The following is a 14,400-nucleotide window of genomic DNA, read 5'->3' as shown; positions in this document are numbered from 1 at the left end:
TATGTCTAAAAACTGGTCACGGAGCTCTCACATGTCACCACCGATTTGATGATTCTTTTCAACAAGAGCATACATCAAATGCTCACGCCTATGTTGCTGCACCTCCCTCCCTTGTGGATCACAATTGGTACCCAGACTCTGGGGCCTCGCATCACATCACTTTGGATCTTGCCAATCTCAACTTGAAGGCCGAAGAATATGGTGGTTCTGACTAAATCCGTGTTGATAATGGTACTGGGCTTTCTATCAAGCATATTGGGACTGCCCAAATTTCTACCCCTTCTCTTCAATTTCAATTAAATAATGTTCTCCATGTCCCTCAAATTCGGAAAAACCTATTGTCTGTGCATCAATTTACCAAAGCTACAAAAACTTATTTTGAATTTCACCCATATAAATTTTTTGACCAAGCTACGGGGAACACTCTTCTGCAAGGGCGGAGTAATCACGGGCTTTATATCATTCCTCCTTTTTCATACGTCAATAAAGTGCGTGATCCAACTGCTTTGGTGGGTGAACATGCGTCTGTGTCAAGTTGGCATTCCCGTTTGGGTCATCCAGCTTTTAGTGTCATTCGTTGTGTCTTATCTTCATTCAAGCTTCCATTTTTGCAAAATAAAAAGGACTCCATGTCTTGTGCTGCTTGCCTTGGATCCAAGAGTCATCAACTCCCTTTCTCTAAGTCTCTACATCGTAGTAAATTTCCTTTAGAATTAATGTACACGGATGTTTGGGGTCCTTCTCCCATTTGTTCAAAATCTGGTTTCAGATATTATGTTTCATTTATGGATGATTTTAGTCGCTATTTCTGGCTTTTTCCAATTATGCGCAAAAGTGATGTCTTTGATATTTTTGTTAAATTTCAATCTTACGTTGAACGATTTTTTAACAAAAAAATCAAATGTGTCCAATCTAATTGGGGAGGCGAATACCGCTCTCTCCATAAATATTTTCAACAAAATGGCATCACTCACAGACTATCTTGTCCTCATACCCATCAACAAAATGGGGCTATTGAAAGAAAACATTAACATATTGTTGAAACTGGATTAGCTTTACTCTCTCATGCATCTATTGCCCTTCGTTTTTGGGAAGATGCTTTTGTCACAGCATGTTATCTTATAAATCGAATGCCAACAAACACTTTACAAAAAAAATCTCCATTTGAAATTATTTTCAAAATTCAACTTGACTACAATTTTTTGAAGGTTTTCGGTTCAGCATGTTGGCCAAACTTACGACCCTACAACACAAATAAGTTGCAGCCTTGGTCTGTCCAGTGTCTCTTTCTTGGGTATAGTCTTTTACACAAAGGTTACAAATGTTCGCATATTCCAACCGGTAGAGTTTACTTCTCACGAGATGTGATATTCCAAGAAGAAATCTTTCCTTTTTCCCAGGCTGAAAAATCGCCTTCTTTGTCCTCATCTAATGCATCAATTTTGGGTCCAGCTCCTTTTCAACTCTCTCTCCTCCAGCCCGTGAGTTCTCTACCAGCAGCAAGTGTGCTCCTGCAAGCTACTTCACATGCACCTAGCCTCACCCACGTCACTCCTCACATGCCAAACAACCCCTCTACATATGCACAAAGACCCACCCATGCGCCTAGACCAACAACCTTATTAACCTGTCCCTCAATGGTTTCCCAAGCACCTCCCACAAACACATCTATGACAAGTCCCTCTCAAACTCATCAATTTCCTGCCACAGCTGTTGAAAATCCAGTCCCTAGCCCACCTGAAAATCACTCAACAACCGTAGCTCACCCAAACTACATTCAACTCGTGAACCCCCTAGTCTCACCCACTCCCACGTCTGTAGGTCCCCACATTACAAACTAAAATATCCCTACCAACACCCATTCCATGATTACAAGAGCCGAACATGGTATTATCAAACCAAAAATACCCACCGATGGTACCACAAAATATCCTCTCCCTCATGCTCCCCTAATCGAAGCTAACTTGGATTTGGTAGAACCAACTTGCTACTCTTTTGCCTCAAGCATCCGGAATGGAGAAAAGCAATGAATTGTGAATTTGATGCATTGTTACAGAATCGTACATGGAAATTAATTTCCCCTTCGTAGGCTCAAATATTGTAGGATGTAAGTGGGTATTCCGCATCAAACGACGGGCTGATGGTTCAGTTGAAAGATACAAAGCACGTCTTGTTGCCAAGGGCTTTCATCAACAACCTGGTGTGGACTTTGGTGAAACCTTCAGCCCTGTAATTAAACCCACTACGGTACGTACAGCTCTTTCTATTGCAATTTCAAATGGCTGGGCTATTTGTCAAATTGACATAAACAATGCATTCTGACATGGGGTATTATCTGAAGAAGTTTATATGACTCAACCCCCTGGATTTACTCATCCTCAATTTCCTCAGCATCTATGCAAGCTGCAAAAAGCTCTTTATGGGCTAAAACAAGCCCCCCGAGCTTGGTTTTCAAGGTTAAGCACTCGTTTAATTGCTCTTGGTTTTCATGGTTCAAAATTTGATACATCATTGTTCATATATAAATCTGTTGCCATGACAATGTATGTTCTCATTTATGTGGATGACATAATTATTACGTGCTCCAGTACTACTACCATAACTGATTTGATCTCAAAATTGCACTCTGAGTTTGCTATGAAAGACCTTGGAAGTCTGAATTTTTTTCTAGGAATTGAGGTTCTATATCATTCGGGAATTACATACCTATCTCAACAACGGTATATCCTAGACCTCCTAACTCATACAAAAATGGGTGATGCAAAGCCGATTGCCTCACCAATGGCTACATCAACAAGTCTCTCAGCCTTTGAAGGGACTATTTTTAAAGACCCCACTCTCTACCGTAGCACAATCGGCGCTCTCCAATATTTATGCATCACGAGACCGGACATTGCCTTCACTGTCAACAAGTTGTCACAATACATGCACAAGCCTCTTGAGCCTCATTGGCAAGCTGACAAGCGTCTCCTGCGCTATCTCAAACAGACAATGACATTTGGTCTACAGTTTCGACGTTCCTCCTCAAATTTAATTCAAGCATTTTCTGATGCGGATTGGGCGGGCTCCCGTGATGATCGCCGTTCTACAGGAGGTTTCTCTATTTTTCTTTGCCCGAATCTTATCTCTTGGAATTGTTGTAAGCAAAAAACAGTTGCTCGGTCTAGCACCAAAGCCGGATATAAAGCCCTTGCAAACGCCGTTGCTGATATCCAATGGCTAAAATCATTATTGCATGAACTTGGTGTAACTTCAGTTCAATCTCCAGTTTTGTGGTGTGACAAAATTGGAGCAACTTATCTTTCCTCAAATCCAGTCTATCACGCACGCATGAAACACATAGAGATAGACTTTCATTTTGTTCGTGATATGGTCAACAAGAAGACACTTGCCATTAAATTTCTATCTACTAAAGATCAGCTTGCGGATATATTTACCAAGCCTATATCATCTACGCGGTTTGCATCTCTTCGTTTCAAGCTCAACGTCATTCCTTTACCGTTGAACTTGAGGGGGCATGTTAAGGATAAAGATAAGTCTCAAGATAATCTCCAAGTTCAAATTCAAAAGAGTCTTCAAGATAAAGCTTCTCAAGATAAAGATTATAAGAGGGGTTAGAATTTAAATTATATCTTTCAGAATTCAAATGTATTCTCAAATCTGTAAATTGTTACGTAAGGTAACAATTTAAGGTAAGGTAAAACATTTGAAAATACTTCTGATAACTTTTTATTGATTTGAGAATACATTTTAATTTTAAGAGATATGAAATACATTTGAATTCTGAAACATATAATTTAAATTCTAACTCCTCTTATAATCTTTATCTTGAGAAGCTTTATCTTGAAGACTCTTTTGAATTTGAACTTGGAGATTATCTTGAGACTTATCTTTATCCTTAACACGCCCCCTCAAGTTCAACAGTAAAGAAACGGCGTTGAGCTTGAAACGAAGAGATGCAAACCACGTAGATGATAGAGGCTTGGTAAATATATTCGCAAGCTGATCTTTAGTAGATAGAAATTTAATGGCAAGTGTCTTCTTGTTGACCATATCACGAACAAAATGAAAGTCTATCTCTATGTGTTTCATGCGTGCGTGATGGACTGGATTTGAGGAAAGATAAGTTGCTCCAATATTGTCACACCACAAAACTGGAGATTGAATTGAAGTTACACCAAGTTCATGCAATAATGATTTTAGCCATTGGATATTAGCAACAGTGTTTGCAAGGGCTTTATATTCGGCTTCGATGCTAGACCGAGCAATCATTTTTTGCTTACGACAACTCCAAGAGATAAGATTCGGGCCAAGAAAAATAGAGAAACCTCCTGTAGAACGGCGATCATCACAGGAGCCCGCCCAATTTGCATCAGAAAATGCTTGAATTCAATTTGAGGAGGAACGTCGAAACTGTAGACCAAATGTCATTGTCTTTTTGAGATAGCGCAGGAGATGCTTGTCAGCTTGCCAATGAGGCTCAATAGGCTTGTGCATGTATTGTGACAACTTGTTGACAGTGAAGGCAATGTCCAGTCTCGTGATGCATAAATATTGGAGAGCGCCGATTGTGCTGCAGTAGAGAGTGAGGTCTTTAAAAATAGTCCCTTCAAAGGCTGAGAGACTTGTTGATGTAGCCATTGGTGAGGCAATCGGCTTTGCATCACCCATTTTTGTACGAGTTAGGAGGTCTAGGATATACCGTTGCTAAGATAGGTATGTAATTCCCGAATGATATAGAACCTCAATTCCTAGAAAAAAATTCAGACCTCCAAGGTCTTTGATAGCAAACTCAGAGTGCAATTTTGAGATCAAATCAGTTATGGCAGTAGTACTGGAGCACGTAATAATTATGTCATCCACATAAATGAGAACATACATTGTCATGACAACATATTTATATATGAACAATAACGTATCAAATTTTGAACCATCAAAATCAAGAGCAATTAAACGAGTGCTTAACCTTGAAAACCAAGCTCGGGGGGCTTGTTTTATCCCATAAAGAGCTTTTTGCAGCTTGCATAGATGCTGAGGAAATTGAGGATGAGTAAATCCAGGGGGTTGAGTCATATAAACTTCTTCAGATAATACCCCATGTCGGAATGCATTGTTTATGTCAATTTGACAAATAGCCCAGCCATTTGAAATTGCAATAGAAAGAACTGTACGTACCGTAGTTGGTTTAATTACAGGGCTGAAGGTTTCACCAAAGTCTACACTAGGTTGTTGATGAAAGCCCTTGGCAACAAGACGTGCTTTGTATCTTTCAACTGAACCATCAGCCCGTCGTTTGATGCGGAATACCCACTTACATCCTACAATATTTGAGCCTACGAAGGGGAAACTAATTTCCATGTACGATTCTGTAACAATGTATCAAATTCACAATTCATTGCTTTTCTCCATTCCGGATGCTTGAGGGCAAAAGAGTAGCAAGTTGGTTTTACCAAATCCAAGTTAGCTTCGGTTAGGAGAGCATGAGGAAGAGGATATTTTGTGGTACCATCGGTCGGTATTTTTGGTTTGATAATACCATGTTTGGCTCTTGTAGTCATGGAATGGGTGTTGGTAGGGATATTTTGGTTTGTAATGTGGGGACCTACAGACGTAGGAGTGGGTGAGACTAGGGGGTTCACGGGTTGAATGTAGTTTAGGTGAGCTACGGTTGTTGAGTGATTTTCAGGTGGGCTAGGTGCTGGATTTTCAACAGCTGTGGCAGGAAATTGATGAGTTTGAAAGGGACTTGTCATAGATGTGTTTGTGGGAGGTGCTTGGGAAACCATTGAGGGACCGGTTAATAAGGTTGTTGGTCTAGGCGCATGGGTGGGTCTTTGTGCATATGTAGATTGGCTGTTTGGCATGTGAGGAGTGATGTGGGTAAGGCAAGGTGCATGTGAAGTAGCTTGCAGGAGCACACTTGCTGCTGGTAGAGAACTCACGGGCTGGAGGAGAGAGAGTTGAAAAGGAGCTGGACCCAAAATTGATGCATTAGATGAGGACAAAGAAGGCGATTTTTCAGCTTGGGAAAGAGGAAAGATTTCTTCTTGGAATATCACATCTCGTGAGAAGTAAACTCTACCGGTTGGAATATGCGAACATTTGTAACCTTTGTGTAAAAGACTATACCCAAGAAAGAGACACTGGACAAACCGAGGCTGCAACTTATTTGTGTTGTAGGGTCGTAAGTTTGGCCAACAGGCTGAACTGAAAACCTTCAAAAAATTGTAGTCAGGTTGAATTTTGAAAATAATTTCAAATGGAGATTTTTTTTGTAAAGTGTTTGTTGGCATTCGATTTATAAGATAACATGCCGTGACAAAAGCATCTTCCCAAAAACGAAGGGGAACAGATGCATGAGAGAGAAGAGCTAATCCAGTTTCGACAATATGTTGATGTTTTCTTTCAATTGCCCCATTTTGTTGATGGGTATGAGGACAAGATAGTCTGTGAGTGATGCCATTTTGTTGAAAATATTTATGGAGAGAGCGGTATTTGCCTCCCCAATCAGATTTGACACACTTGATTTTTCTGTTAAAAAATCGTTCAACGTAAGATTGAAATTTTAAAAAAATATCAAAGACATCACTTTTGCACATAATTGGAAAAAGCCAGGAATAGCGACTAAAATCATCCATAAATGAAACATAATATCTTAAACCAGATTTTGAACAAATAGGAGAAGGACCCCAAACATCTGTGTACATTAATTCTAAAGGAAATTTACTACGATATAGAGACTTGGAGATAGGGAGTTGATGACTCTTGGATCCAAGGCAAGCAGCACAAGACATGGAGTCCTTTTTATTTTGCAAAAATGGAAGCTTGAATGAAGATAAGACACGACGAATGACACTAAAAGCTGAATGACCCAAACGGGAATGCCAACTTGACACAGACGCACGTTCACCCACCAAAGCAGTTGGATCACACACTTTATTGACGTATGAAGAAGGAGGAATGATATAAAGCCCGTGATTACTCCGCCCCTGCAGAAGAGTGTTCCCCGTAGCTTGGTCCTTCACAAAAAATTTATATGGGTGAAATTCAAAATAAGTTTTTGTAGCTTTGGTAAATTGATGCACAGACAATAGGTTTTTCCGAATTTGAGGGACATGGAGAACATTATTTAATCGAAATTGAAGAGAAGGGGTAGAAATTTGGGCAGTCCGAATATGCTTGATAGAAAGCCTAGTACCATTACCAACACGAATTTGGTTAGAACCACCATATTCTTCGGCCTTCAAGTTGAGATTGGCAAGATCTGAAGTGATGTGATGCGAGGCCCCAGAGTCTGGGTACCAATTGTGATCCACACGGGAGGGAGGTGCATAACCCACAGCCAATTAATTGGGTTAGGCTTTGATACCATATTAGAAATGGGTCTTGGGCTTAACTCAACCCAAAAGCTAGATCAAGAGTTGAGGTTTCCCCTCAACCTTATAAATGGCCCATCTCCTTGATACCCAGGTAATGTTGGACTTCCAACAATTTCCAAAAATGGAAAGAGCAAGAAACCATGTATTTTTTACAACAAAACTCCCTCTAATGTCCCTCCTGATGATCATCGTGTCTCTGCCGGCAATGGCAAGTTCGGTAGCACACACCTCATCCAAGTATGAGGTGGAAGAGACCACGATAAAGCCCAACCCAAAAGCAAAGAAGGATTAGCAACCACACAGAGGAACACAGAACAGGAGGCACAAATCCAAGAATAGAGCACGAGAACATAGCTGTAGCAACTCTCTTCCAGATAATCGGCGAGGCCGCCATGGCTCGCTTCGCCAATAATTTCGACGCGAGGTCGAAGGTAAGCGCGAAACTAGACATGGAAAGCGACAGCTAGAGACAACCTGGGTCTAACCGAACGAGAATCTGCAAATGTTATCGAAGGAGAAGCGGGGAAACACGTCTTGCAAGTCTAAAACTCTGTCTTCTTTTCCTGCTACAGATTGTAAGAGAGATTAGCCTGGATTGGATCTCAAAGGTGACAATCTCGTACACGTAGGTCTGAACCGAGATGGAACCAAGCTCCAAGCTTGCTATTTTTCGCTGAAACCTCCACGAGTCGGCGTCGACGTTGAAAATTCCACGGCCTAGAAGATCACCGAGAATGACAGAAAACAGTTTCCTCTTTTTTTTTTTAATATAATAATTATAATAAATAAGGGTAAATTTGAAATTTTAAAAAAATTTAGGGGTATAAAGGTCTTTTACTAAATCTACCGTGTGATTTAACTGCAAAAGCTAACGGTTGGGAGGTATTTGGAACGAAACGAAAGTTTGATATATCAAAGTGAGAATTTTTATACAATTGGTGGGTATCTACAAAAAGCGTGAAAGTTTGAGGGGGGTAAGTGAAATTTCCCCAATCATTTTTTATCTCATATTTTACCCATGTTCGTATAATAGATGGATGAATCCACGTTAGATTTTTAAAAGGAATGGATGAAAATGTAATAGAGAATAATGTGTAATAAGACTCTTAAAATAATTATGGTTAACTTCATTTTAGACCCCTGAATTACCATGTGATTTGACTAGCCTCCCAAATTTCAAATCTCTCAATTTGAACCCCTAAACTTTCAATTATAGTCTATTTGAACCACTCCGTCAGATTTAGTCATTAACTTCTAAAGGCAACACCCAAAAAGACCAAAATATATCTGATTTTTTTTTTTTTTTTTTTTTTTTTTGAATTAAGGGTAAATTTGAAATTTTATGAAAGAGTCAGAGGTATAAACGTCATTGTCTCACTTTTAACGTTTAAAATTTGACGGATGGGTTCGAATTAACTGCAATTGAAAGTTCAAAGGTTCAAATTGAGAGTTTTTAAAGTTTGAGGATTTGTCAAATCGCTTGATAATTCAAAGGTCTAAAATGAAATTAGCCCAAATAATTAAGATAGACCATGTCCTACTGACATACATGAACATGTTTCAAAGCTGAGTTGACATTTGTTTCTTTTTTGATAGACCAATTAGAACTGTTGGCTTTAGAATAGGCCGCCTATCCAAATAAAGCACACTCAAACAAAACAAAATAGTGAAATGGGATTTGAGGTGTTGTTTGTTAAACAACATCACATTTCTCCACACTATTCATCTCATTTTTAAAAAAAATTAACATCAAAATATTTTTACTTTTTATATCACATCATTCACTTTTTATTACTATTTAAATAAAAAAATCACTACAAAACAACATTTTCTCATTTTTTAATAAAACTTTTTCACTTTTCTATACTAATTATTACACTCATTTTTTTTCTCACCAATCATGAATAGTGCATTGTAAAGGGCTTATTCTTTACCAAACAAGGCCTAAATTTTCTTCAGAGAAAAGTGACAGAATTGTTTAGTAATAGGGAAAAAAAAAAAAAAAAGATGGCTTTTTTTTTTTTTCTGGGAGAAATGAAAAAAAAATTAGATAAGTTTGTTGTCAAACACACCCCATGGTTAATATATAAGTTCTAGACCCAAATGAAATTATTGTTGTAGATCTCAAAATATTAAAATATAAAAAATAGTCTTGACTGGAAACAGGAATAAAGTTATAATCTTTTATTTTTTATTTTTTTAATATGTCGGCACAAGAGGGAGATAGAGATTCGAACTAGTGACCTCCGTTTCATTAAACGTGGTCTCAACTAATTAAACTACCTCTTGGGTATAGGAATAAAGTTATAATCTTAAAAACTGTTGCTTTAGACATATATTATGACTTGTGAGTAATGATACAATGCACGCGGCGTGTGTGGCACGCCCACGCACGCCAGTGCAAATTTTTTTTTTTTTTTTGTTTTTTTAAAAAATAATAATAAAATAATAATAATAAAAAATTTTGTGCCTGGCGTGCATCACTGTTGATGCACGCCAGGCGTGCATTGTATCATTACTCTATGACTTGTTAGGGCGATAAATATTGAACTTGAAACTCAAACTTTGCCCTTACAACACTTATTTGTAACCTATTTACTGAGGTTAGAATGACTTGTACATCTTCTATCTATAGCTTTTATTCATGACAATTAACATAAACAAAGTATTATCATTCATCAGCTGGTACTTCAGTGGCATCAATAAAATTTTCAAAGTAAAGTGAAATTTGACTCTGGAAATGAAAATTTTGAATTCTATTACTACTAGTCGGATCTTATTGATGTGCTGATGGAACTGAGTTAGACTACAACTCAATTTGACCCGAAAGAAAATATGTGATTCCTATTGTATAGACCCTTCCTATGTAGAATAACCATAGAATAACCATGATTCCGGTCGCCTTGCTGCCTTGCGGGTTGGCAGTAGCCCACTAAGTAACCAATCATGTTTAATGCTACCCAATGACAATTGCGACCTTGTCCATTTGGACAAATTACACCACTAAGGGGCTTCTGTTCTGACTTTTGAGCAGGCATTTGGCCATAAATGGCATTCTACCTTCTTTTTTTTTCAAAAAAAAAAAAAAAAAATCGTACTTATTTAAATCCAGACAAAATTAGTGTAGCAGGTACAACTCTCTACACATTTCTCTTCTCTAATTTTAGTCAAAATCTTTGCTTGTAACCCTGCGGTGGCTGTTCGGATTGTGTGAACTCTAGGGGCGGGTTTCCCAGTTATTATAGGTATGTGCAGTTTCTGCAGATCATGTGCTAAATATAGACAACAAACATGCGTTCAACTGTTCCTGGAATATCCTACCAACACGCGCTCAAACACCTACACATTCAAAATTATTCTGCTTTCCAGCTGATAATTACTCCTTAAATTGTTCAAATATTGGGGAGTTTTCACTAATCATGTGTCGAATATTTGCTGGGTGTTTAAGATTTTAATGGAGTAATTGATTTTCCATTGTAAATACACCTTAAAAGAAAATGTGGAAGCATTTCATAGAATTGCGTATGCTGTTAAATCTGTTGATGATTATCATTATATAAGCCAAACCAAGCAAAAGTTTTGAGGCCCTAAACAGGAGCAACGCCTATTTTTTTAGGAGATTCCTAAAATTATAGCAACTATCATAATCAATGTCTTTATATGGTGTAGTCTCTTGAGATTGGTAGAAAGTAAAACATCAATTTAATGCTCATGTTTCCAGGATAATGGAGGGTGAACCGGTTAATGTGAACGAGTTTCAAGAATTGGCGAGGCAAGCTCTTCCAAAAATGTATTATGACTACTATAATGGGGGAGCTGAGGATCAGTACACACTTAAAGAAAATGTGGAAGCATTTCATAGAATTACGTATGCTGTTAAATCTGTTGATGATTGTTTTTGCAAACTGGATACAAAATCTTTTTACTGAGCACTTTCTATGGCTTCTCAGGCTCCGGCCAAGAGTTCTTGTAGATGTAAGCAGAATAGATTTGTCAACCACTGTTTTGGGTTACAGAGTCTCAGCACCCAGTATGATTGCTCCTTCTGCTAGGCATAAGTTGGCACATCCTGAAGGTCTAAATCTTCTTGGAAGAGTTTTCTCACTCTCAGTTGAAATTTGTTTCAATTCTAATTTGCTTGCTAACTGTGTTTATTCCAGTAGAGGTTGCCACTGCCAGAGCAGCAGCAGCATGCAACACAATAATGGTGTTGATTTAACAAATATTGAGCTATTTGCTTGCTGAGGTGCATGAATTTTAACTAATTTTTATTTGCAGGTTTTGTCCTTCATGTCTACTTGTACTGTGGAGGAGGTTGCTTCCAGCTGCAATGCTATTCGGTTTTTTCAATTATATGTATTCACTCCTTCTTTAGCTCATTTGTGAACTTTGTATTGCTTTAGTGGCAGCACTTCTTCTTGTGTTTTTTTCTTAATTATTTTGGGTTGCTGTTGTCATTGTGTTGGTGGTTCTGTTGGTAGCAAATCACACTGTAATCTAGTATTGTTCTGGGAATAGGTATACAAGCGACGAGATGTATCAGCTCAGCTCATACAGAGAGCTGAAAGAAATGGATACAAGGGCATTGTCCTAACAGTTGATGCTCCCAGACTTGGTCGAAGGGAGGCAGACATAAGGAACAAGTAAATATGATCTCTTTTTGTTTAACGACACTTGCCTTCACAGTTGGGTATAAAGTTCTTCATGTAATGAGGATGGAGCACAAATTTTAGTATCTGGGATCATTATATATGTTGTTTACTTTACCTTTCAGACTGACACAACAAGCTTTATCTTAAATCTAATTTGATACATGACTTTAATAATTTTTGTAGAATGATTGCACCACAGTTGAAGAATTTTGAAGGCCTCATATCAGCTGAAGTTGACAATGTGAGTGGAGTTGTTCAACTCCCAATTTTCTTATTTAAATGTGACGGATGTGAATGTACAACAATGAGCATATGCATGCAAGTTAACTGGAGTGTGAATGTTGTTTAAAATTTAAAACTATTTACATTACAGTTATTCAATGAATCAATTTTTTTTGCAGGATAAAGGTTCAAAGATAGAAGCTTTTGTAAAAGGGACCTTTGATGCTTCTTTGTGTTGGAGGGTATGTATCCGTAAACTTTTCTGATTACCTGAAATATGCTGTTGCAAATATGCTGGGAAAATATTTACTCGGACAATCGTGTTTTTTTCCTTGCACTTGAATGTTCAAAACTAGTTCTTTACTCATAATAGAACTGATTAAAGTGTTATACAGTTTAGTTTGTCCACTTACAATTTTTGGAAGTATACAAGGACCATGGTTTCTGAAGCTTATAATTTTGTGTGGCAACATCCACAGGATTTAGGATGGTTAAGATCTATAACAAACTTGCCAATTCTGATCAAGGGAGTTCTCACTCGTGAAGATGGTAACATCTCCATTTATAATATTTGCATCTTTTTATTATTATATAACCACTATTATTATTCTTGTTCAGAGCAGTACAGAAGTCAGAGAAGAACCTTCTCTACTTGTAAGCTTGACAATATCAACCAAATATTCAGGCTATTGTCAACGTTAAAATCAAAAGGGAAAAAGGTTTAATCCCACGTATATGAGAATGGTTATATAGAAGATTATTCCTTTGTTCAAACATGATAGTCCTTTGCCTGTTCCCCTGTTGAGAATTCCTGCTCAATATTTGATGTTCTACCATTGGCAGCAATAAAGGCCGTGGAAGTTGGGGTTGATGGTATTATTGTCTCAAATCATGGAGCTCGCCAGCTAGATTATACTCCTGCCACTATTTCTGTTCTGGAAGAGGTTACTCTCTATTTCTCTACAGGTTTGGTGATGCAATTTATGTAGTCTTCCAGAGTCTCAGTAAGTGCGTGTATTAAAAGAAAGGATTTCTTGTAGCAAGTCATCCTCAACTCAATCCTTCCTAAGAAATGGGTAGCTCTTAAAGCCAGAAAAGTATATGTGCTGGGACATGTCCTGCGCAGTATTTCCTCTGTTTGGAGATTTGTTTTAGAAGTGCAGTTGTTAGTATGCTCTTTGGTAACTCAATTCAATCAGCAAGGTCACATTACCTGTTTAGGATATTTTATACAATGGATTGCAGGTTGTTCATGCTGTTGGAGGGAAAGTTCCTGTTCTTTTAGATGGAGGAGTGCGTAGAGGAACAGATGTCTTCAAGGCATTAGCCCTTGGTGCACAAGCTGTTTTGGTAAGCTCTTCACTCCATATCTGTTTATCTAACATATGAATCTTTTCTTAAAACTGTTTTCTCCAGTACTATTATTACTCTTATTCAGACCATCCTTCTCTTTTAAGTCAATGCATAAGTGAGAAAGCTTTCTTAAGTTGCTCATGGTATATATCCATGTCATAGAAACATTTTGCACTTTGAGACTGCTGAATACATTTGAATAGAGAAATGGAGAGTAGCATGACTTCTATTTTCCTTCTCGTTTCCAGTTGGAGGTATATCTTAATCTTCAATAACACCAATTGTTTACTTGGTGGGACTGATTAATTTGAGATTGTGCTCCTCTCTCTCTCATTCCTAAATATAGTGTTCACTTAAACTTGTGTGGTTTTTAAATTCCTTGCCCTTGCTTTTTCATAGTAATTGATATATGAAAGGCCTGCAGGTAGGAAGGCCTGTGGTCTTTGAGCTTGCGGCGAAGGGGGAATATGGCGTAAAACGGGTAATTGAGATGCAGAAGGATGAGCTCGAGCTGACTATGGCCCTTTCAGGCTGTCCAAGTGTGAAGGATATAACCAGGAGCCACATAAGAACAAAGCGTGAGAGACTCCTCTCAATGCTATAATATCATTTGAAAGGTGTTAAAAATAATATCCTCTAGACGGAAGATGGTTCTGATGATTGATCTTATGCGCAAAATTATGTGAGGATGCACAGTTCACCATAAATTTGCATGCTTGGTGAGGTTTCAGACAATTTGGCAGTTCTTCAATGATTAGTTGGTCTTGTTGCTGTAAACTTATAAACAGAGCATT

The 14,400-nt window shown here is 38.0% G+C and overlaps 1 protein-coding gene across 3 annotated transcripts; it reads left to right on the top strand.

The window, feature by feature from the left end:
* Positions 1-10,535: 10,535 nt before the first annotated feature.
* On the top strand, positions 10,536-14,400 carry LOC132187230 (peroxisomal (S)-2-hydroxyacid oxidase GLO4). Of its 3 annotated transcripts, XM_059601469.2 has the most exons (12): positions 10,536-10,624; positions 11,101-11,247; positions 11,330-11,454; positions 11,540-11,586; positions 11,658-11,735; positions 11,898-12,022; positions 12,215-12,272; positions 12,433-12,495; positions 12,733-12,802; positions 13,097-13,197; positions 13,499-13,603; positions 14,031-14,400. In XM_059601469.2, the coding sequence occupies exons 2-12, from the start codon at positions 11,105-11,107 to the stop codon at positions 14,208-14,210; spliced, it is 1,095 nt and encodes a 364-aa protein (XP_059457452.2). In that variant the 5' UTR covers positions 10,536-10,624; positions 11,101-11,104; the 3' UTR covers positions 14,211-14,400. The 3 variants fall into 3 exon arrangements, with proteins under 3 accessions (XP_059457452.2, XP_059457453.2, XP_088374066.1); XM_059601470.2 differs by lacking the exon at positions 11,540-11,586 and having other exon boundaries at positions 11,330-11,354; XM_088517940.1 differs by lacking the exons at positions 10,536-10,624; positions 11,101-11,247; positions 11,540-11,586 and having other exon boundaries at positions 11,382-11,454.

The sequence above is a fragment of the Corylus avellana genome, chromosome 6 (genome assembly GCF_965113065.1).
Source record: "Corylus avellana chromosome 6, dhCorAvel1.hap1.2, whole genome shotgun sequence".
In the NCBI taxonomy this organism is placed as follows: domain Eukaryota; kingdom Viridiplantae; phylum Streptophyta; class Magnoliopsida; order Fagales; family Betulaceae; genus Corylus; species Corylus avellana.
The sequence above is the reverse complement of the archived record's forward strand: the minus strand, read 5'-3'. Positions and strand labels throughout refer to the sequence as shown.

What these genes read in the sequence shown, in the direction of transcription:
- LOC132187230 (XM_059601469.2), top strand. Translation starts at nt 11,105, where the DNA reads ATGGAGGGTGAACCGGTTAATGTGAACGAGTTTCAAGAATTGGCGAGG. An exon ending in TATCAGCTGAAGTTGACAAT is followed by an intron (nt 12,273 to 12,432) that starts GTGAGTGGAGTT and finishes TTTTTTTTGCAG; the next exon opens with GATAAAGGTTCAAAGATAGA. An exon ending in CTATTTCTGTTCTGGAAGAG is followed by an intron (nt 13,198 to 13,498) that starts GTTACTCTCTAT and finishes AATGGATTGCAG; the next exon opens with GTTGTTCATGCTGTTGGAGG.